Source organism: Convolutriloba macropyga, chromosome 2 (assembly GCF_964194025.1).
Source record: "Convolutriloba macropyga chromosome 2, txConMacr16.3, whole genome shotgun sequence".
Lineage (NCBI taxonomy): Eukaryota > Metazoa > Xenacoelomorpha > Acoela > Convolutidae > Convolutriloba > Convolutriloba macropyga.
The window spans coordinates 76313525-76338067 of NC_134469.1; the positions used below are offsets into that span (position 1 = coordinate 76313525).

General features: G+C 34.9%; 1 protein-coding gene across 2 annotated transcripts in view; it reads right to left on the reverse strand.

The window, feature by feature from the left end:
* LOC142334711 (uncharacterized) overlaps window positions 1-21528 on the reverse strand; it is a 56958-nt gene extending 35430 nt beyond the window's left edge. Inside the window, exons 1-2 of one of the 2 annotated variants that reach the window (XM_075382955.1) lie at window positions 20899-21528; window positions 5717-6339 (exon numbers count right to left, since the gene is read on the reverse strand). In XM_075382955.1, the coding sequence (XP_075239070.1) occupies window positions 5717-6017 (301 nt within the window). In that variant the 5' untranslated portion in view covers window positions 6018-6339; window positions 20899-21528. The remainder of the gene's footprint in view (window positions 1-5716; window positions 6340-20898) is intronic. The other variant, XM_075382956.1, reaches the window with a different exon arrangement.
* Between the last annotated feature and the right edge of the window lie 3015 nt (window positions 21529-24543).

Here is a 24543-nt window from a genome sequence, read left to right on the forward strand (position 1 = left end):
ATGTTGCACTTTATGATCCAGCCCCGCTAGTCACAAAGATAAACTCCAAACATCAAAACTCCTGGATTTGTGAAGACAATAAAAAACTATGCAATTTACAACGGAGACCGGTATAAGACAAAAAAAATAATGTAAACCACAATTTCGGTGCGTTTTTAAGGAATAAAATACCCAGTTATTATCAAGCCTCTGTGACCATCATATGTTAAGATATAAAACCATTCCTGAATTTTCGCAAATTGAAAACAAGAGCGCTGTAACCTTTACCTTAGTCAAAACCAAATTTTTCCACAGAGACGTTCAAATAAATATAATAAACATTCAGCTTTGAAAATTTCAGATAATTACGCCATTAGATTCAACTGACACTGAAGGTAAACAAAATTCAAATTTTTTTAAACCGATCTACAGCCTTAATTGTTCCGACCCCTCTTGAGGGGGAGGAACTATATACTCAAATGGGTTTTTTTGTTCAGTCAATTTTGGCCGATCGATATATTCATCGTAGAGAAATGAGACTGGTATCATTAGAAAGCTTGTTCAGCGTAGAATATGGAATTAAAAAGATTTTTTTGATTTTCGTTTTTGACAGGGAGATATAGAGGTTTAAACTTTCGAGAAAATAGAGTGAATTCAGTTGATTTCACTCACTTTTTCGGAATTTTTGACTAAAATTTCGCCAATTTTGGTAAAATTTAATAAAATTTTCAAGAAAATGTAGTTGATTTTACGTTTAAAGACCAAATATATTGTCGGCTATTTTCATTGATTTTTTTTGGTCACAAGTTCCGGCTAAATACTTCACAACATTCAGACTTTTTCATCAAAAGCAGCTCGAAATAAGTTTCTTTAGTCCACTCTGATTAAATTTGCAGGAAGTGCACACCCAAACACCACTAACACAATCTTTGTAGACTGAAAAGGGGGCTAATTCCACTTCAACTTCCGTTGAGAGTGCTCTGTAAATGAAACTTTGCCGTTTTTTTGCTAACTTTATTCGTTGATTATCAAAAACGCAGCAATTATTTTCGATTTTTTAAGTAACAAAATATACATATATATATATATATATATATATATATATATATATATATATATATATAAATAATATATATATATATATATAGATATATATCAATGACATTCCAAAAATTAAATATTCCTAATGGACAATCAGCATTAGCAGGACTAGATCTAAACCAACCTTGGACCGTTACAATCCAAAAATAATTCGGATTGTCGTCAGTCGGTTTTTTTTATAAAAAAAAGTTCGATCTTTTTTATATTAATTAAATAACAGAGCATTTCAGATCAAAGCTCACTAGTGATAGGTCCTATTGGCTTCCTAATTCACTTGAAATTATTTTCTCTAGTTGATTGCTCGTAAGCTTATGGTCGTTTTGACTTTTAAAATACTTGATTTTTAAATAAAAAATGGCTTATTGAACTTTGCCTCCATTTTTCTCTTAATTTGGTCAACTTGTAGCTTAGTATCAGCAATCAAAGAGTGCTCGTTCTTTCTGCTCAATTCAAATTTAGTCTTTTTTGCGGTTTTACGCCTTAAGTCATGGTGTTCTGGCTTTAATACTACTAGATTTCACAATTTTTTTTAATTTCTAGGTATTTGCCCATTTTTCATGTTTTCTAGTTTTGTCAAATTATCACGTTATTGTCTGTTCATATATCACATTTTTTGCGTTCAAAATAACGCACAACTGATAATAATTAAATCCTTAACGATATAGATTGTGGTTCTTTACCGCTTCGACAGTACATTCTCGAAGAATTTAACCGATTTTTTTAATTTTGTCTTTAACTGTCGTTTTTACTTTGTCTTTTTAGTCGTATTTAATTTCCTGTACAATTACCCAGTTTGATTGGCTTTTCCTGGAAGAGTAGATGAGCCGATGTTCTGATATTAGAAAATAGATAATGGCTTTCATGGCTTTGAAAACAATTGTTTTTATTTGACATTCTTTTTGTAGACGTAAGACTTGTTCTTGAGGGCCACCTTTGGAAGAATAAACGAAAATTTTCAATTTTTTCAATTTTTAATTAATGGCATTCATGTCTTTGAAATAAATTTTTTTCGATAAAAACAAGTATTTTATAATCTTGCTTCTTTTTTTCTTTTTGCTCTAATTGTTACCTAGTTTCATTAATGAAAGGTCACATAATACAATTCAAGGGAAGGTTTCAAAAGAACTAGTGTCACAAAATCTAATGTTTTAAGAGAATTCGCTATAACGTTACTGGCTTCCACACGGGTTTTTTAAAAAAAAAAGTAAATGATTTTTTGATTTTTGTCATATTTTACGTTCTTTTTGTAGACGTAGGATATATTCTGGATAATTGCAGGTCTCAAGGGCTTACTTTGGAAGAATCGACGAATCTATACAAATTTTTCATTTTGTAATTAATGGCTTTTATGTCTTTGGAAGTAAACTTTTTTCAAAAAAAAAACAAGTATTACATAATTTTGCATTTTTTTCTTTTTTGTCTCATTGTTGCTTATTTTCATTAATGAGCGGCCACATAATACGTTATCGGTGTTCGACGAAGGTGCAATCAAACATATTTTGTGGGCCGAAGTATGGCTTTTCGGCTCCCAAAGCATTTTCTGGCAAGTTTTAATTGATTTTTAATTTGTTGACTATTTGTTGCTCTTTTTGTAACTGCAAAAAAAATTGAATACCAAGAGTTCTTAATTCCATTCTATAGAAGCATTGGTAATTGTAAACCTATGGAATATTTTAGTTGATTCCTAATGGTTTTCATTATTTTGAAATTAATTGTTTTTTTTTAAAAATTCAGCGAATTTTCTAACTTTAAAGTTTCTGTTCTTTTTTGTCGTATTTTTACCGAGCCTTATTATGAACTGGTGAATAACCATTTTTTTCTGGTGAGTTACAAGTTATTTTGTTTATTTTCAGTTTTGTTTGACGCTATTTTGACTTTGTTATTAAGTTTTGTTTTTAAAATGGACATAAAATTTTTGATGTAATTAATGTTTGTTGTTGTTGTTGTTTGATTTTGCCGTTCGTCTTCGCTCGCTTTCTTAATATCGGCTTATCTCATCAATCTAATGCATCTTTTTTTTACTCCACTGAGTTATTTGCTTCGGCGGCTATCTTTTCGTTCATACACCAATTTTTTTTTTGAAAAATACTTGAATTTTTTGTGTTTTTCCATCTGTTTCTCATTTGGTAGACAATTATGCCAAAATTGTGGATGAGCGGGGTCAGAACCTTATGTGCGATCGCACATTACCGAGCCGCCTTGTTGGAAATTTAAATATTCAATTAAAGAATACCGAAACCAATTGGCTTGAAAGACTAAAGTAAGCTAAAAAGACAACTGGACAATTTAAAAGACATGCTTAATTTGCATTCAAACTGAAAACTTTCTGCGCTTCAATGGCCTGCAATGTTAATTCAACGATTTTCGTTGTTGGTCAAATGGTCGTCTTCACATCAAAAGTCGACAAAAGCATTTCCGATAACCGTTCTCTATCTTCATTTATTTCCTTAAAAAAAGGTAACGTGGTTCTAAAAAAGTCTCTATCTTTTCGTAGCTCTCAAAAATGTTTATTATGCTCGAAGACATCATATGCGCATTAGGAGAAAAGTAAAAAGTTTGTTTTAACAGAACTCGAAAATCTCTTTTACTGATTCCCTTACAATTTTTTACACTATCCCATATAAACTAAGAACCATCTTTCGCTAAACTTTTCTGGGTACGCATGCGAACAGGGTGAAATAGCAAAAACAACTGAAAGATATAGCTAGTTTAATTCGCCCGAGAATTCTTTATATTCAGAAAGTTTCTGTAGCCAGTCACTTAATTTCAATTATCCGGACACCAATGCAAGGATATAATACTAATTTCAAATTAGCTGTTCTAATAAGCATTATCAACTTTGACATTTTGAGAAAACCTAATCATTTATTACATGTTTCATAGTGCAAAGACAAAAATCGTGTGTCGTGCAAGGCGCTAGTGAAAATGGCAGACGTACCAAAATAAAGAAATTTTACTGCTGGCCAATCACAATTGAGACAATAGGAATGTTGTTTTCTGATTGGCTGATAGCTCAACAAATTCTCCATGTTTTAAAATAGGATATAAGTGTTAACGTAAAATTGTTCAGAAATCGCGATAAGCCGAAATAGAATAATTATAAGTTTTTTGGGGAAACTGGTCTCACGTTCGGTTGTGATAGATTCATATCAAGTCCCACGGGCCGCTGAGGCATGGCCATGGCCCGCGAGGCATGGCCAGATGCGGTAAAAATTATAATCTAGCATTAGGCTTTGTCCAGTTTAGGCTAATTGAACGCATAAAAGTTAAGTGTTTTAAATTTCTCAACCAATCACATTCGTTGAAATTTCCACAATTTGGTACGTCTATTTGTTAAGCTAAAAAATCCAGTTGGAATGTCTTGATTAGCCACTGAATTTCTTGAACTAAATCAGTTAATTAAATTTTGACTATGATGACAAAAACTTAAATTTTGCAAAACCTATAGTAAAAATATCTTTCCCAACACTTTAATAAACGATCAGCGTTTTTAGAATGCAAAAAAAATCGACTCAAGTGCTTGGCCAAAAAACTCTGATCGAATGTTTTTACTTTAAGAACTGTTTCAAAAAACATCAAGTTAAAATGTCCTGAGCTCAATGGGCCGTCTAATGATACCACAGACGACTTTGTAGGGTTCAAAAAGCATAACCAACATTCATCGGAAAAATTGCTTTCAGACGAAAAGTGAGGGGTTGGCTTTGGTTTTAGCAAGATGAAGCACAGCGAGGCTAGCCTCAGACGGAGAGGACAACAAAAGCGAGAGGGGCGAAAAGGCAACTTTGCTGAACGGCACAATAAGACCTAATTAATAAGAGAGCTGCCAAGAGACTTAAGGCCTTACCAGTCCATCCTGTTTTTGGAGATAGACAGCCAAGTTAAATAATTCAAGTGAGCGAAAGAAACCTCGAGGATGTTCTAGCTGAAAAGTCAAAACAATCAAGCAAAATTGTTAGCTTTAGGGGAGAGGATGTAGGCAGGTGGTGGATAGGTAGTTGCGGGTGGTGGGCTCGGGGTAGGTGTGCGGGGCGGGGGGTAGATAGGTGGGGTGGTTTGTTTATAGTTTGCATAGTGAGGAGGCACTGTTAAAAAACTAAAATTTCTCAAAACGACCTTCAATCTTGAATGTAACCGAACGTTCTTAGTATTATATACTAAAAAACTAAGCTACTGTTGAACTAAGCTACTGTTGAAGTCCAATGTTCGAAAACAGAAGTCAATGTTCTGAAACAGAAGTAATGGTCGAAAAGAAAGAAGTCAAGGTTCAATTCATGAACAAACTTGTATAAAACTTTAAAAAAACCGTAGAATACCAATACTCGTCTTCGAGTCGTAAGACACGCACGTTTTGAATAAATGATTCAAACTTCGTTCGAGAGCAATTCAAAATTTCATCGGCTCAAATTGAATACGCAGCAGAGGTGATAATGGCTACCCCTCCCTCCCTCCCTCCCTCCCTCCCCCCCCCCCCCCCCCCAAAAAAAAGACAAAAACTTTACTGAGAGTTGATTGAAAAAATCTCGGCACTAACGAGTGGGGTCATGGGGGTCGAAACAATAAAATATCCCACTGCCGGAGTTTTCTTTTGCAAAAATCCTATTAATTGCGATCATTCTCCGGCTGCAATATTGCTAACCTCCATCTCCTAGCTCCTGCACAATGTATAGAAATTTGCTACTGTCAATGACTTCGTACAGCTGCACAATGTTCTCATGCTTCACCATCTTCATGCAGGCCACCTCTTGGTACAAATGGGCTCGCGATACCTCGTCCAACTTGCTCTTGTCTATAACCTTAATAGCCACGCGCTCCCCAGTGTACAGGTGCTTGGCCAGCTTAACTATTGCAAAGTGACCTTTGCCCAGAGTCTTCTCGAATTCGTAAAGACCTTTGATCTGGCTGTCTCGACGCAACCTGCCATCTCTAAGACTCTCCATCTTGATAGCACTCCAACCAGCAACCGTATCTTCAGAAATCAATGTGCACCCACACACGCCATATGCATCACTTAATGCTTGTGGCCAACGACTCCAACGAAACAAACACTTTTCCGACAAAAATTATACAGAGTAATCCAATAATTGCGCCTTTTGATCAACAAATTTTCAGAGCGTTCTACAGTTGGTTTTCGTTCCCAATTCTTCGTCACCAAATAAGCCTCACCATCAATAAATTATAATAGCAACTTGATATTGATGAAATGTTCCCACCGCCCAAATTGCCGATGATCCTCAGCTACGAGGATCTCAGGTTCACAATCTGAAATACAACGGTCTCACGCTTACAGTCTAATTCGATATAATTGACAACCAGGAAACGCCCCAAAATAAGTTTTTAAGTAAAACAAGTAGCAAAGAAAATTTAACTGGACATTTGAAAGAATTTGTCAGCTTCGAGCAATTTGTAATTAGTTTCTTCATGCGTCATATCGGTAAAGTAAAGCTATGAAACAGTACAAAGTACATACTACTAACGTAAATCTATACAAGAAACGTTTTGAACATCAATATAGCGTCTCAATAACGTCTAAATTTGACCCTCAAATTTAACGCAAGGCACTCGGTTGAATCAAATTAGAAATGTAAAGCTATGCATCAAGTATTTGTACACTATTACAGCAGGGACTATACTTAGTCGAAATAGCAGACATGAACATGGTCAAAGTCATTTTATCACATCGAGAAACGTTCCATCAGATAGACTCGACATCCTTACGACAACCTCCACGCTTGGTAACAGTTTTTGTTATTTCTCTTTGTTATTGTTATTTCACAATCTACTCTTTGTTATTTCTACCATTCAACGTGCTTTACGCAGAAATTATCAAAATATCAACTTGTAAACTTTCGAAAAAAAAAATAGCAAAAATATTCCACCAACCACTTCGTTGTATGATAAAAAAGGGCTACTAGGCTTTTTTTGCTCTGAAGCTTCTGACTTTTAATCAATTTGCCGTTTGCCGATACTTAATGGTAATATAATACAGCAAGCTCCACAAAATTATAGCTGGCAGCTTGCCTGGGAATAACTGCTAGTGCTTCGTGCTTCTGTAGCAAGCATCAAAATACTGTTGAAAAAAAACTGAAAACAAAAAATTACAAATCAGTTCTTAAAACGAAAAATTGAATAGGAACATTGTGCTGGGTATAAATTAGAGTACTATTTAGAGTACCAGAGAACAAGAAATCTATTCTTTAGACAATGCAAAAGAATAAAATATCATACTGCAAAAAAACAGCGAGCAAAAAAATTACCAACATCGTTACTAATTTAGTTATGATGAGGATGCTTTCCAAGCTACTTCAATCACCAACTTTAAGACCTTCTGAAAAAATAGCATTCCAATAAAATATGTTAATCCCCACGCATATGAAGGCAAATTAAATTTGCAGTTTTAAAAGCTTGAACTTCCAACCGTTTAAATTTTGCTGTGAGATTAAAGACCAAGATGATGGGAATTGAATGCGAGTAAAACTACAGAGAACTCTTTACCGAAAACATCAAACAGAAATGTCTTAAAAAGGGCATTAAAACGAACAAGGCGAATAGCAAAGACTTCTCCATCAGTAACTACAAAATAAACAGATGTCATTGCAGTAAGATGTTTGAAATTAAATGCTCAAATTTTGTCTGTTAAAACCACTTTGAGGACCTACGGTAAAATGATTATCGAGCACTGGAACAAAAAGCAGTCAATTTTTTATTAATTAGCGGACAAGTGACAAAAACGCACGTATGGCGGCGTAAGTCTGCCTAAATATTAGGCCTCGTTCAAGTTTTATGCCGTAGCTTAGATGCTTTTAAATTAATTACTTTAATTTAGACGCCCTAGTGGGATTGCACTCAATTGTCAACCAAATCAAAACTAACCAGAAAGACGCAAACCGCCTAAAGTAATACAAAATGATTACGACTAGATTCATTTAGGTAATGTGTATATGGGCTTACAGGCACAGGGGAGGGGGACGTATAATTACTAAAATTTCAATTTTTACGCATTATAACCATTTTTAATAAATTCATAAATCTCTCAATATATGAAAAAACTAACGATATTTTAACACATTTTTTTAAACAAATAACGTAATTTTGTAATGTATATATAGACTTAGAACAAACCTACAATTAATCAGTGAAACTGCTTCACAGATTCTATATCAAAATACAATAAATATTACACCAGGTGTAAAGCAAAACTTAATACATCGCCATTAAAATCAATTAATCTACCATGTTCATCCTCAAAAACTAAACTCAATATATTCTACTCTATCTTTTGAAACAATTTGATATAAAACATTTGGCGGTATAATAACTATCATATAACCAGGTGGTTCAGATAGATTAAACGTACATAATATATCACTATTTTGCCATTGTCTTTAACACCCGATACAGTATTACATAGAATATTAAATGTCTTAAACGCATTATATCAATTATCCTATCAGCATTGTATTTACATGTTGAATAGTTTTGTTTCTTGAAACCTTGTAATGATTGTATTGAATTATCAACATCAATATTAACAAAACTGCCAACATCCATTTTACATTTCATTGTATTTTTATTAGCTTCTATTGTAACATTACCATCAGTTTGCTTATTTATATAATATTTTCATATGAACGTTGTTTTATAATATGAACGTGGTGGCATAACAATAAATTTTTGGATTGCATCTATCTGATGGTGCAATTGGACACATAATTATAATCAGAAAATCTTATTAAACCATAATTTGTTGCATTAAGGATAGGTTCATTAAAATGAAATCGTTCACTTGGTCTTCTCATTTTAAGGTTAATTGTATGTTCACCTTTAGATTTAGTTGTAGTTCACATAATATAGGGTTATCTGTCAATTTTATAATTTAAATATTGTTTATTATGATAACTGTGATACGGACATTCTCCAGCGGAGCACACGCCCGTTCAACTTAGCACCTAAAAGTACTACTTATAAACACTACTAAACTATGCTATGTATTTTATACACGGTTTTTAAAAATGTAGATCGTTGTTACTGTTGTCTGTAGACAGCATATGTGTTCAAGGTCAATTAGATCTTATGTTAGAAATGAGCATCTGCAGCGCAGACGCTGAACATGAGCCCTAGAAACAGGTTGAACATATAACCAAGAGAGAGCTAACATTAATTCAAATCTTATCGCTTGCTTTGTTCTCAATCGCTTTACTGAGCTCACTTAGACTATCTTATCGGACCAAACTTATTTCTGTTGTACTCAAACCTTCGATCCATACGGATCTGAAGAGAGCGGACATCATTCACTCCTCTCGGAGACACTATCACCTGAACGGTGTGCACGATACTTACAGCTTCCACAGGAACTTATCAGTCCTAGTGAACTAAGCCTAGGCACTACTCCAGTGGAAAATATCGTATCTAACACACAGATCGAACTCAAACACAGATTCGGCTATAACACGGCTCAGTCAGCTACAAAAACATCATTAGGCCAACCCCAATTCTGGGAAAATGGAGCTAATCTAAACACTGGAAAAAAATGGATGGGGACACTAAAATTGGCAATCATGGCCAGAGAAAGTATTCACGTTGACAAACTCTTGAAATTGAAACTGGGGAGAACAGATCTATTCTATCCCCCACTCCTATCATAAAGAGATCCAATGGAGGGTGAAACGGAAGATTAATTCAGAGCAAGAGAATAAAGAAACGAAAAAAAGAAAAGTAGATTGGGAGAATGAATGCCTATCAATCGAAAGGAAAGGACCCATGATAGAGAGAATACGATGTGACGAAGCAGACGTTAAGGTAAAAGCCTGATCTACTTATCGTCAGGAGCAGAAGCAACCAGAATTTTTCATCAACGAAATCCTCACACAAGAAGTGATCGATGCACAACGAATGAAATTATACACGAACTAAACATCACATTTACGAGACAGAGAAATTCTATTTCTAGAGAAACATTCGATCGTTTCCAAATATTCAACACAAAACAGACTAACGAATCACTCAAAACATTATACAGCATACTAAGGGAACTAGGGTCCCATTGTGGTCTCAGTGAGCTAGAAGAGGATTGCGAGAGTTGGCAGAAGAATGGAATAACGTAAACTTCATAACACCCAAAAAATTCGAAAACAAAATATGCAAATGGCATGGTGAATTCTGTTACAAAACATGCCCGAACAAAAAAGTTACATTGGTTGGTCAACAACGGTTCTCCGAGATCATTTATGAACATTGACACAGCAAAAAAACCTTTGCAACCAACTCCTTACAAAAATTCAAGAGAACAACGAACCTAACAAATACAGATGCTTCAATAACGACATCAAAATAGAGGGCGTTATCCATTTTGAGCTAAATTCTGGCTCATGGACACCGCGCAATTGTAAACTACTCATGGTGGCATAAAAAACAACATTATGGGGCGCGCCAAGAATTAGGTATACGCCTAGAAGCAGTCAAACAAAACAAAACTCAAAAACTCGCATGTCAAACACAGAAACGGAGAAAAACATCATAAAATGGGTACTTCGAATATACCCACACTCATGGCCACGGTTGGGAAAAAAATCCACGTCGCAAAATCAATAATTAGAGAAAATGGCAGAAGAGCACCGTTACACTTATTGGACTAAGTTGACCAAGAACTAAAGAAATTAAGACGAAAAACAAATAATTAAATCAGACAATTGATCAGACCAGTGGTAATTACCTCATAAGTCCAGTGGTAATTACAGTCAAAGAGTAAAAAAATTGCACTAGATTAAAAAAAAATAAACGACGCAATCCACAAGAACAAATAACAAATAGGATCACCTTATTGACTCAGTAGCAATTTATATCTCGAAAACAAAGTCAGCACCCGGAAATTTCTTTCTCAAAAATTGGACGTCAAATATACGTAAAGTCAGATTCCATTGGACGAAGAAATTCAAAAACACTGCAATTTCAACTTATTGGGTGGAGCAGCATCCGGCACCTATATATTTATCAACGGATTCTATGGACTTACTGACATGCCCACAACATTCCAAAAAACAATAGACACAACATTAGAGCCAACAAACTCCAAATTTAACAATTTTAGATGATATTCTAATTTGCACGAAAGATTCACTGTCAGAGCACGAAAAAGAACTAGACAAAGCTCTATACCTACTAAACGTAGAAGAATTGGCTAAAAACTGGCAAAAATGCGAATTCGCAAAAAGATCAATAACGAGGTTGGGACACAAAATGACCCCAGACGGAATCACACCTACAACAATGAAATGTGATTCCATACTCCAACTGGAACCACCAAGAACACAAACAACTCAGATCCTTTTTGGGCTGTATTCACCCCCTAATAAAATAACCGAAAACAAACACTGACGTATCAAGATAAACAAGAGTACGTTGCGATGCAAGCAAAACAGGTCCTGGCGCATGCCTAGAACAAAAATACATACATAACAAACATAAATATTACCAATACGGAACAAAATTTCTCCTCCAAACGTATCACCGAGCTCTTTTATCAGCCCTGAAAAACAACAGAGTAAAGAAAACGCATCAAAGTCCTCTAACACGATTGGTTGATAGATTACCTCCATTTCACTTTGAGGTAACGCATTTACCAAGAAAAAGCTTGGGTTTCGCAGATTACCTAAGTAGAAATCCATCAGGAAGAACAAGTCCATTGAACTCGTGTGTCGAACAATTGGTCATAAACACAATTGAACAAATACATTTAAATCTATTGAAGAATGAGTTAAAGCGGACTAATCCAACCAATCAAAACACATACAACAGTGAACAACTAAATGACGCAATAACTCAAAATACACACACCAAACACACAACTGCTTTTCGCAATTTCCAACCCGATAAACCGTCGCTCTATTCAAACACAATCTTTCAAAACAATTCAAAATCTAAATTCACACAAACAAAATTCAACTAAATCTAAACTCTTTCAAAATAAACGAAACCATAAACCACAATTTATCGCCGTTACAACGCGAAATAACCCTAAAAAACCTACGAAATTCCAATGAAAAAGGCCAGAGCACCAAAAAAAATCAATTTTCCGAAACCCAATGGACAATCAGCACCAACATCAAATCCAATGGACTCACAACAGGAACTTCAGAACTCAGACAACATACAGAACCCAACCCAGGAACAAAGACACGATCCAACGGACACAAAACAGAAAACAAAGACTCCATACAAAAAACTTGTATCTAAAGCACACAGACGCAACCCACTACAAAGGAAAAGCACTGTTAGCACTTAACCCAGATAAACCCGAACCCTTATTCAAAGCAGCCAATGAGCCATTTCCTTAATTGTACAGAGATCGGATGGAGCAATTATTTAACAAGGAACTGATAGGATGCGCCACACGAAAAGACCTTTTTCTTTATTAAAGATCAAAGAAAAGGGACTGAAAGACATTGAAACTCGTAAACTTGTTTTTTTACAAAATCCGAAGCTGGCCTAAATGTGACACCCACAGATTGTATCACAAACGATAACAAAATGGTAATCCCCAGATCTCTAACACAGTTAGTAATCAACACAGTACATCACAAGCACCCCGGACAGGCCGGAAGGCTCGCCCTAGCACAGTTTATTTAGTTTCCAAACGCCCTAGCACAGTTTATTTAGTTTCCAAACTCTAGATTGGTAGCAGAAGCCCAAGGCTGCAGACATTGCATCGAAGCAGGTAAAACTTAAAACCAATGCTCCCGAAAGACAATCTAGGAACACTAAACGAACAAAACGAACCAAATGAAGAAGTCCAAATGAACTTTGTCCTTTGTCGGACCTTTAACAAGTAACAACACTAATAATAATTACATACTGGTTACCGTGGACCGTTTGTCAAGATACCCATCGGCGGAAAGTTTTAATAACTGCGACGCCGAAACGGCAATTGAGTTCTACACTGCAAAAATAGCTAGATCAATAAGATGCCAACAAGCTCAAGCATTTAAATCGAGAATTTGAAATTTTCTGTAAGAACAAGAACATAAAACTAATCCTAGCTCTAGCCAGAGATCACAGAGGTACATGAATGTAAGAAAGATTAACAGAAACCATTAAACGTAGACTAAGTGTTTTGGAAGTCAACACAGATTGGATAACTGAATCACTTTCATCAAGAATAGCAGAAATCATACAGAACATTAGACTAATACCAAACAAAACTATCAAAATAACTTCCTTTGGAGCCCACTTTGGAAGAAAACCAAAAACGGAGTAATCCAACATACTGACAAAACGTAACCTTAATAATTTAAATTACAAAATTATAAAGAAGACTGTTTAGACAAAAGAATTCTGAAGAAGCCCGTTCTCACAGGGGAAAAATTAGGAGACTAGATGGGGGATGTGAGGACGAACTGGATATCCAGTATGCAGAATCCCCCAAGAAGAGTAGCACCATCGGATATAAGATTGAACCATCTGAACTACACTTCTCCATCTCCATTGGATACAAAACAACTAAAACCATTTATAAAAAGAACGTAGACAGAAAATCCAAAAACAACGGAAACACATCCTACTTTATCTCTACTTTGGAACATAATAGAAGAGGGAACCATAACCGATTACACTCCACATACTATAAACATTGATACTCCATTAAGAAAAATCACAGTTCCAAGAAAAGGTAACTTAGCTTTAGTAAACGATAAACAAAAACTATCTACTGCAAATGCAAAAACTAACATAGAAAAAACCACGTCTAATCCATATCGTAGCATGTAAAACAACCGGAGAATACAACCATAAGAGAAAAAATTAGAAAAATGTGCGTAGAACGACGCGTCCAGAAGTCCGATGACAGCGCAAACCCAACATGACAGCGCGTCCAATCCGATGACAGCGCGTCCAATCGGATTGGACGCGCTGTCCAATCGGATTGGAAGTCCGATGACAGCGCGTCCAATCCGATGACAGCGCAAACCCAACAAATACCAGTACGTAGCAGAATTTCACACAACATCCAACGGAGAAACATCAAACATATTACATGTTGGGATGAAGATAAAATTGTACAACTGGCTAAAGAGAACCAAAAACAGCAAGCGAAGAACAAAAGCTCAACACAAAAATATCACATCAAAGCAAAAGTCAAGAAAACAGTTCAATCCAAGTTCTGTTAACCAGAGATCACTCCAAGCATAATTGACAATTCACAAAACAATACGCAAACTACAATACAACCGTCACACCAAATTAGTAACCGAAAGTTAGTACCCGAAAGAAATACACTAAAATAAAACCAAGCAAAGAAAATACATGAACCTTCAACCAGTAACTCAACTAACACCAAAACAATTGTAGGTCCAATCAACAGATCACTTCTGAAAATAAATATGAATAAAATTGAAGAAAACAAGAACATAAAAATGAAGAACCGGTCACTATCTTATCAAGCGACAACCACGCACCAGTACTGATCAGCAACGATCCGTCAATTTTTATGAATACATAGATTGAAAGGCCATCAACAGCACCAAACATAGAACCATCACCTCATCCAAACCAATTCACATCAGTGAAAATCACCGAGAATGAATCTATCCGTTGAAAAGATCAGAGAGCACAATAGCCAAATCCAATTGGATAAAAAACAACTCGAAAACAAAACCTGAAAAAATATATCTCGACTCAGCACAGTCCACTACAATAGGTATAACAACTCCATCCAAACACAACAGATGAAACAAACGATACATCCAAGCAAGAACAGTGAAATTAGCAAACAACCTACTGACGACCAGAGAACATACGGAAACGTTACGAGGTTGAAACTACTTAAACGCAACAAAGCAATGAGCCAATACAAGCAGTAAGAGAAATCACACAGGACCAGCAGAGCAACAATTCAAGGCCACACCATACAACTGATTCTGTGTTAACAGTCTACGCAACACCATCAATTTCAGATCCCAAGGACGAAGACATTCAGGAAGTTAACCCCATCCCATGGAATGGAATCTAAGAGCGGCAGTGTGATATGGACATTCTCCAAAAGAACACACACTCATTCAACTTAGCACCTAAAAGTTTTACTTATAAACACTACTAAACTATATGCTATGTATTTTATACACTGTTTTTAAAAACATAGATCGTTGTTACAGCTGTCTGTAGACAGCATATGTGTTCAAGATCAATTAGGTCTTATGTTAGAAATGAGAATCTACAGCTCAGATGCTGAACATGCCTAAAAACGAGTTGCACATATGGCCAAGAGAGTTTACATTAATTCCAGTATTATGGCTTTTGTTCTCAATCGCTTTACTGAGCTCACTTAGACTATTTTATCAACTATGCTTATTTCTATTGTTGTACTCAAACATTCGTTCCAGCGGATCTGGAAATGAGCGGATATCATTCACTCCACTCGGATACACTAACACATGAACGATGTGCACGATACTTACAACCTCCACAGGTACTTATCAGTCCTAGTGGACTAGGCATAGGCAATATTCCGGTGGATAATATTGTATCTAACACATAGATCGAGCTCGAACACAGATTCGGGAATAACAATAACCGAAGTATTATCCATTGTAATAACAAATACATTTACATATTTGTAGCATAAAAATTGACTTCAAACTGGTACAACTTATGGTTACAATGATATACACAAGAGTAAAATTACAGAAAATAAATCTAATAAAATAAACACAATGAACAAAGAAAATAATATTGGCATCACTCTCAATAGAGAAGAGCACCATTTAAATATACATGATTCTTATCGTGAGATTGAGTTTATTGTCTCAGAAAAAGCGAAAATGCTGGTGGTTTTTTCGGGAATGATGCTAATAATAGATGGGTTAATTAGAGCCAGATTGCATTATTTAGTTCAGCTAAACTTAAAACTAATGGCATCAGAGCTATTGAAAATATAGATCATTGTCACCCTAATCTATTAATAAAATACTAACTTCTACTGAAGATGAATACAAAACAAGCTTTGTTAGAGATCAAGCTGACAGAGATAGTTAACTTAAACATGATCATGCTGCTGCGGAACGTGGTCATATGTATATGATGAATAAGATAAGGGATCTATTTGGATTTGTTAATGATTTAGAAAAGATATAGGGTTTAGGATTTAAACTAATATTTAGAAAAAATAACAATAGAGTTAATACTGGTGCTGGCGCTTAAGGTAATAACGGTAATAAAGAAAGAGGTATATCATTTTGTGAGGATAGGATGAATACTAATTATGGTGGTAAGAATTATAATGAGTCAAATAAAGAGATAGTGAAATTTTTTAAAGAGTATAAGGGGCTACCAGATAATATAAAACATATATAAATTATAGAACTAAAAGTATATTATATATATTTGATACTAGATATCACCTTTATCACATAAGGACACAACCAATACAACTCAATATCACATTTGCTGCAGCTGAAGCAAACGTTTCATGTCACGTATTGGTATTAACTAGAAGGGTTATTAAAGTTAGTAGTGATGGTTATAAAATGGTTTATATAGTTTCCCAAGGAAACATGACCGTAGGTCCGTAATCTCATGGAGACAAGGTCATAGACCTAACAGTGAAATCCCTCAGGGGATCTTGTCGTAGACAACGCGGCTTCGCCGATAGTCAGTTGCTAATCAAGCTGGTTACTAATTTAGCTAATCAAATAGTTACATAGAATATATGAAAATTAAAAAACTATTACTCTTTACAATACTACAATTTAATAGACAGCATTTGCTTTTAATCTATCACCACCAGTTTTTAAAATACCTAAAAACAATAACAGACTTAGAATCATAAAAGGAAGTGATCTAAATCCATTATTAATTATTTCATATTGTTTAACTTTATTTTCTATCGAACTTATCTGCAAAGCAGGTTCCCTGATACTTCCTTCCATCTCATTTATCTGCAAAGCAGGCTCCCTGATAGTTCCCTCTAACTCACTTAAACTATTTTCTCTTTCTAACTATTCGTATTTTATATCGGAAAAACCTAAATTTTACCACTAGCTAGTATGACCCTGTCGCAGTTGGCAAAGCAAGGCTTACTCTTTTACTGATCCACGTAGTGGCAATTTCAATCATACTCACTCAGATCAATCTTAACATTCCAATTTACCCTAAGCTTATCATTAAATATTTTAACTCTTTAGATATATCAATAACAATATAATTAAAAGGTTCTTTCTAAATATTACATAAATGAGCAAATTATCATATGTAATTTCACGATCATTAAAAAAGACCTTTTATCTTCCAATTAAAACATTACCTCTTTGTTCAAATAATTTAAATAGATAAAAATTCCCTAACACTATCTAATGAAAATAGATTTTGATTAAGATATATCATATTGCAATTACTATGTCTACCTCTACAGGAGTACTCATTAACAACGGGCTCTTTAGCTCGTGCCTCATCAAATATCATTGGTTTCTTTTTATCTTTAGTTAGCCGATCAAGTGATGGTAGATCATTTATTACTCAACGTCTGCTTCCCCAATAACACTATTAACATCTTCATACAGCAGTATGATCAATGATATATTATACATCAAAATGTATTTTAATTATAAATCAAATTTTTAATAGATGTGTCTAACCTCATTCCCTAGGGCCAGATATTGAACATCTAAATTTTTCTGGGAATACACCATCATTATCAAACAAACTGACTTTCATTATCATTAACAATATCGTCATCATTAACACTATTGCTTTCATTATTTTTTATCGACTTTGTCGCCACTACGGGGATCACTCTTACCACAACACAAACAATAACACTGTTTATATGAAACACAACTTCTTTGATTAACCAAAAGTGAGCTTATGCCTTCTTAATTCTAAACCCTTGATCAATAAGACAGATTATATAAACAAAATGATTCATCATATACTTGTATGATTTCATCTAATCCAATATTAACATAATTTCTTAAAAATGTTGGCGGAGTTTCAACACCAAGATTATCGAAGTACTAAAAAATTATCTGCGAAGGGGCTTCGCTCTCGGCAGGTCTCCGACCAGCCGCGTCGCAGGTTCCCGGAGAAGCTTCACTGATCACAACCTCTTCTTATAACTAGAATCCAGTCAGTACCATCAATACGATGTAGACTAACAATATTAATATCATTTCTCATTAATTGTTAAGGTAGTCGCATCTTTCATTGCTATTTCAATTGATATTAACCTTATTTCACAACTAATCATTCTATCTCAATAACACTCAAAGCCTCGTTTTTAATATTAAACTTGAAGCTCTGTAAGGGATAAAAATGGGCTTGCTAATTGTTTTATCATTAATTATTGAGTTTTTTATATTGGTTGGCACTAAGAAAATATACAATTAGAAGAAGATTTAAAGGATACGAAAAAGTAAATGTTAATTTTGGGTTTGAGAACACATTACGTACAATTTTTGTGGTGCTACCTGTAGTGGTAAAACACATTTTGTTAGAGAACATTAAAAAAACAAACGATGACAAAAATGTTGTGTTTTGTAAACATAAAGATTAGGAGGAATATGATAGTGCTGAAATGAAAGGATTACCTACTGATAACATTAAAAATTTCGAAGATTGTGTAATAATAGTTGATGATATGGGTGAAAACTTTAATAGTAATATAGAACACTATTTCGCAACGGGCAGACATGAGATACAACTGATTGTAATGTGTCATTAATCAGTGGAGTAAGATGACATGGCTAGAGCATGAAGTCCTCCTAACCATTGCCACGTCCAAAAAAACTTTTTTTGAAAACAAGTGATGTTAGAGTCAATAAAACTGTCAGATTTTAGTATATGAACTCGAATATGCACAGTGAGAGAGTCAATGGCACCATTCCAGTGAGAACAACAAACAACCACAAATGGGAACATGTAGGAAACCTTAAGAACACTTTCTGAAAACAGGTCGTAAAAAAACTATTAGATACGACTGAAACCTTTAAATAGATCCAAATAGGACTCATAAAAAAAACTAGTGAGCTGTCAAGAACAACAGAACACTAAAAAGAACTATATAATTCGCCTGAAAGTCGTTAAAATCATTAGAATTGATATTGTATCAATCGATTACCTCAAATAGTCCACATGACAGGTCCATGAAGACGTGTCAGTAACAAGACTAGTCATCAAAACAACAACAAGCACTACAAAAACAAAAAAATATTCATGCTTCATGAAAACAAATAGTCAAAGTTTTAAAAACCATTAGTTGCCTTCTGAGCTGTTTAAACAATTGAAAACAAGTTTTATTAGCACACACGTATCACCTCTAAAAGTATTTGAGTATAGAAAGACGAGAAAACAGCGAAAAAATTCAAATTGCCGAACGCGAAAATTCGCTCTCAATAACCGAAAATGTGTTTAAACACTAATTTGTATTTGCTTCAAAAGCAGTTGAAAAAAATTCACGCCTTCAACCTTTTTTTTGCTGCTCTTATTCACCACCCCAATTTCACTTCTTATTGAAGAGAAAAGGTTAGAAAAAGAACAGATCTTAAAGTCAGCTCACAAGTACAATTCAAATTTTTTGAATTGTAAAAACAAACTAGTCCTGACCTGCAATTTAAAGTTTTTCGCGGACTAAACAACAAAACCTGATCTTCTAATCATTGCAAACTGATTAAACGAAGATTTAGAAAACCCGATTAAAAACCAGAAGTTAAATGGCATCACCTGAACAAAGGTCACAATTGAGAAAAAAGCTTTCGCTCTAACGCAGTTTTTTCACTACTTTAAAATCAGAGCGCACAAATTTTACGCGCAAAACCACCCGCTTTTTCACTCCACTTTCGTTTTCGGCGTTACCAAAACATCACTTCAAATTGACTTAAAAATCATGAAAAAGTGTGAACAGAAAAGACAGCACCACAATCTTTGAACAGCAAAAGAGAGCGCCTAAATAATATGCGTTGAGGAACTGGTAGCGTCTATTAAAAATACATTTTGTGGAACAGGGCGACAAATTTGTGGAAAAAATTAGATAATTTCTCGCGGACTCCGACGAAAAAGCAAAAAACGGGTTGACTTTAATAGGATTTTATTGACAGGCTATGAGTTTTCTGGTTTCTTTCCTGCTCTTTCAATATATTCCTCAAGGAAACGAAAAGCTTATAGAGCATTTAAATTTTAATTGCGATGACGGTGGTTTTAAAATGATGAGATGTCGAGGTTCAACTTTTATCAATATTCAGCTACCTAAAGTGACCTGGAGAATATTTGCAAAGCAAAATTTGAAAACTTCAGAGATTTCAAACGAACTCAAGTTTAACATTTCAAGGGCCCTTTAAGTGATATCGTTAGCAAGTTTAAAAAACTAGAGAAAGAATTGGAGGGAATTCACTTGTTGTTTTCCTTCATGTCATTTAACTTCATAATTTTAGCAATGATGTCAAAGAAAATCGCTAATCATTGAAAAAAGGCACCAACTGTCATGAACAGAATGACAGATACCCGGATGAAAAATCTTTGTGCTTTTGTTCCAGCTACTACTAGCTACAAGTTATGAGAAGAGTTTCTCCTCTGTGCGATCATAGTGAACTTTCACCACTTTTGAAATGAGAATATTTAAAAATATGCACATTACAACGCCTCGTTACGTGTACATTTTCTATTAACCAGTTGTCAAATTTAATTAAAACTGCCTTCTATGGATGTTTCTGCACCTTGTAGCAATTGTTATGATTAAGTCCTCTTTAGGAGACCTGCAGCCCTCTAGATTAATATCTTGCCCGCAACTTAATTCTTCCGATATACGATGTTACTTTAACTTAAAATTAGGGAAAAAGTTACCTGAAGGTTGAATATCAAGAGTTTAAGCGGTCACATTGTCGGTATCAGCAACGGCTTTATGGCAAAGTCTTCTTATCAACGTCACAAGGTGAAAATAGCTAACACTCTTGGTTTCACTCAAAACGTTCGAACTGGAAGTATTTTTCCCAATACTTTGACAAAGAAGCTACGAAATAGCCACGAAAGAACAATTAACTTCTGGTGATAACTATGGGTTAAGGGGTGGCTAAAATTGTGATGCAATTATAGGGACAGAAAGGAGAGGATATGTCAACCACGAGGAAGGTAAGAGTAGATGAGGGGGAAGAGACGGCGGGGGTACGGAGGAGAGGGAGGGAAGGGGGGGAGGGAAAGGGGTGAAGGGAGGAAAGAATGTCTCAAATTCAAGTAAAAACGCCACCGCTCATAACTGCCACAGCTCACGCACATACATACTATCCTAACGGGCTGTTAGAGTAATTGAATATATTGCATAGAAACTAAACAAACACAAATCAGCTTCATGACATAGTGTTTCTTTATATATCCTTAAAATGCCTAAATTGGAAAAAAAAACAGAAACCAAGAACAAGCTTAATGTTCGCAAATACAATCTACGCAGAAAATCCACTCACTGCGTCCTGTTTCAGCAATCCAAGAAAAACCTTTACATGGAATAGTTACAGTGGATAATATCTCAAGAAAAAAAACAGACAGGACGCGATCTGTTAGGTGGATTGTATGCTAATAGATACAGGAGTTTATTGACATCACGTCAAACCAAAGCAAGATCCAACTGCATATATAATCACTAAAATAACTTACCCTTACTGTCTTACTATTCTAAATAAAGGGCTGAAGAAACACAGCACAACATCAGCAGCATGCATACAAGTATAGCAGGAGGAGGAGGAGAAAGAGGAGGGAGGTAGTAGTGACTAGTGACAACTGAAAGGAAGCCATGCGCATCATTACCACCACATCGCCATTTTACTCATCCCATTAAGCACCTCGACTCTCACAAGCAGTCAATCAGTGTGTGCATAAATAGCTCACGTTTCCTTCACACCTTACCAATCCCTCCCTGCCCCAAATGAGGGGAAGCTTAGAAAGGGTATTAAAGAAACGAAGCTAGAAAAAGTGTTATCAGTTAATAATGGTGCCCTAATTAAATACCGCACTAGTTGAACTTTCTCGCTTTTCTGTAGTCTTGTGCTGCAACGAAAATGAGGACAATTCTAAAGCGGAAGAATATTGATTTATAAACGTCTTATAAAACGGAGGCGATGTATTGAATTGGATCGATTGTTCATCCTAGTGGCGTTCATGTTTTGCACTTACTCAGTTACTTACTTACTTCCACAATGGTTTAACGCTTGGCCGAATAATAACACTATCACATTGCAATCCTTAGAGGTAGGAACTGCGTTGAGGTATTGTGACGTTCATAAAGGGACGCACTCGCACGCCTTAACCAAACACAAGCTACAGCATAGATTATTTTGAATTGAAAACAAATTTGAGAAATTCAGGCTATGCTTCCTTGCAACGCGCATAATAAAATCAGTCGAGCTTAACTAATGAAACTAAACTGGTTAAACATTGCATTTTCCCAATAAAATCACACCTGCGACAGGTAAAACAGAGAAAGAAACCTCTTTGATTTCAAAGCACCAAAATAGAGTAAGCACAGATTAAACAGTGTGTTTGAACTAGAATCATTATTTCAATGCATCACAAATCTGTTTGTGAAACGAAACAAAATCACCTAATGCTGTCCCAACAATCGGCTGCATTGAAAAAACGCCGACAGTCTCATCAAACAAGGTTCCAACAACCATGTGCGTAAAACCAAAACAAAAACTTCCACAATTGCCATCTAAAAAACGAAACTGAAAAAAAAAAATAATCCAGCAAAATTCACAGCTGACGTAATAAAATCTACGAAGTCAGAACTAGTTCAAACAAAACAAGTAAACAATATCACTTAAATTATAAAATTTCAGGTATCTTCACGCATTGAAGCCGAATATTGACTTTCCAGATAGATTTCCAAAAAATTTTCCGTCAGTCCAAAAGTTTTCGGCTTCACATCTGACCTGGCCACGTCTTAACGCCCAAGCACTCAAACTTCATTCTTAAATGTTGAAGCTCTTTCATTCAAATTCATACATTCAACTTCATAAGACCTGTAGGTCAATTTTCTAAAAATTAGCGTTATCTCAGCCATAAAAGGAAGATAGTGAAGATTTGCCATGTAACACCGCGGGCAATGAGTACCCGGAGGGAAATGGTCGACATTTAAACGAGTTGCTCTAGACAAAAATCGGCCATCATCAGACAATCCAGACAAAAATTTGGCCATGATTAGAATTTGTGTGAATTATTGCGAATTGTTTCGATCCTCCGGGGCTATGCAAAATTCGCGATTATGAATCCAGAGTGCTAAGATTAGAAACTATGCAACCATGGTTAGACTGTGTGATTCCAACAAAAATGTCCGTGATCAGATGCTCAGACAATAAGTTGACATGATTCAAAATTCCGTTCATTTCGTGACTGCGGTTAAACAAGCTGTTTTAAGCAGAACCGTTTGAGACGAAAAATTAATTCATTTTTGTATATGTAACCAGTTTTCAAACAAGTTGAAAGCTTTCACGCAATTTTCTTGTGTACTGCTATAAACCATGCCCAAAATGACCATCATGCATTGATTGACCATATTAGAGATAAGTTTCAAATTAAATTGGTTTCAGCATCGATTTATGCAAAAAACTGGAAAAAAATGGAAAAATCGAACCAGCAAAATCATTAGTTGATAACTCTACAAAGTTTGATCTTTTATTCCTTTTTCCTTCTTTTGGTTGATATCTTAAGTTGATCTTTTAATCAAGTTTATGCACGACAGATATTTAACGCTTACGGTTCTTACAATGATATAATAACAAAGGGGTAAAAGGGGTAATTGTGTTGAGACATTGAGTTCTCAACAAGAAGTTTTTTAAAATCAAAATAAGCGTTTAATATCTTGAGATATAGAGACTAACGAAACAATCTATAGATCAAAAATTTGAAAATCTTATTTGGAGGGCCGATATATATATATATATATATATATATATATATATATATATATATATATATATATATATATATATATATATATATATATATATATATTATATAATCTCGAAATCATTTAACGTCCCAATCAACGTTTTTCTATTTCATGCAAGATCAGCTGAAGAATCGAGAAATATATTTTTTACATTGTACTGTTATCTGTGCATTGCACAAAAAAAGTTTAATGAATGCTGAAATCAGATCATCATCAATTGTTCAATTTGGCTCAACCGTCTTCAAAAAATGGAAAACAGAAGCTAAAAATTGGACCAGTAAAACGTTTTTACAATAACTTTTTTTTTCAGTTTTCAGGCTGTCGTAGTGATATTCAATCACTGCTATTTTAAAAAAATAATTTTGAATTGATGGGCAAAGGTCATGACTTCGGTCATGCAAGCGAAAAGGCCATCGCAAGATGTTCTAATTTGGTGTGCAGATTCAGTTATAATCTAAAATTATACTTAACTGAGCTTCTAAACTGAAGGCTACCAAGCTTAATATTAATGTCAGCTAGCAATCGCTCTAATGAATTTTGATAGCCAA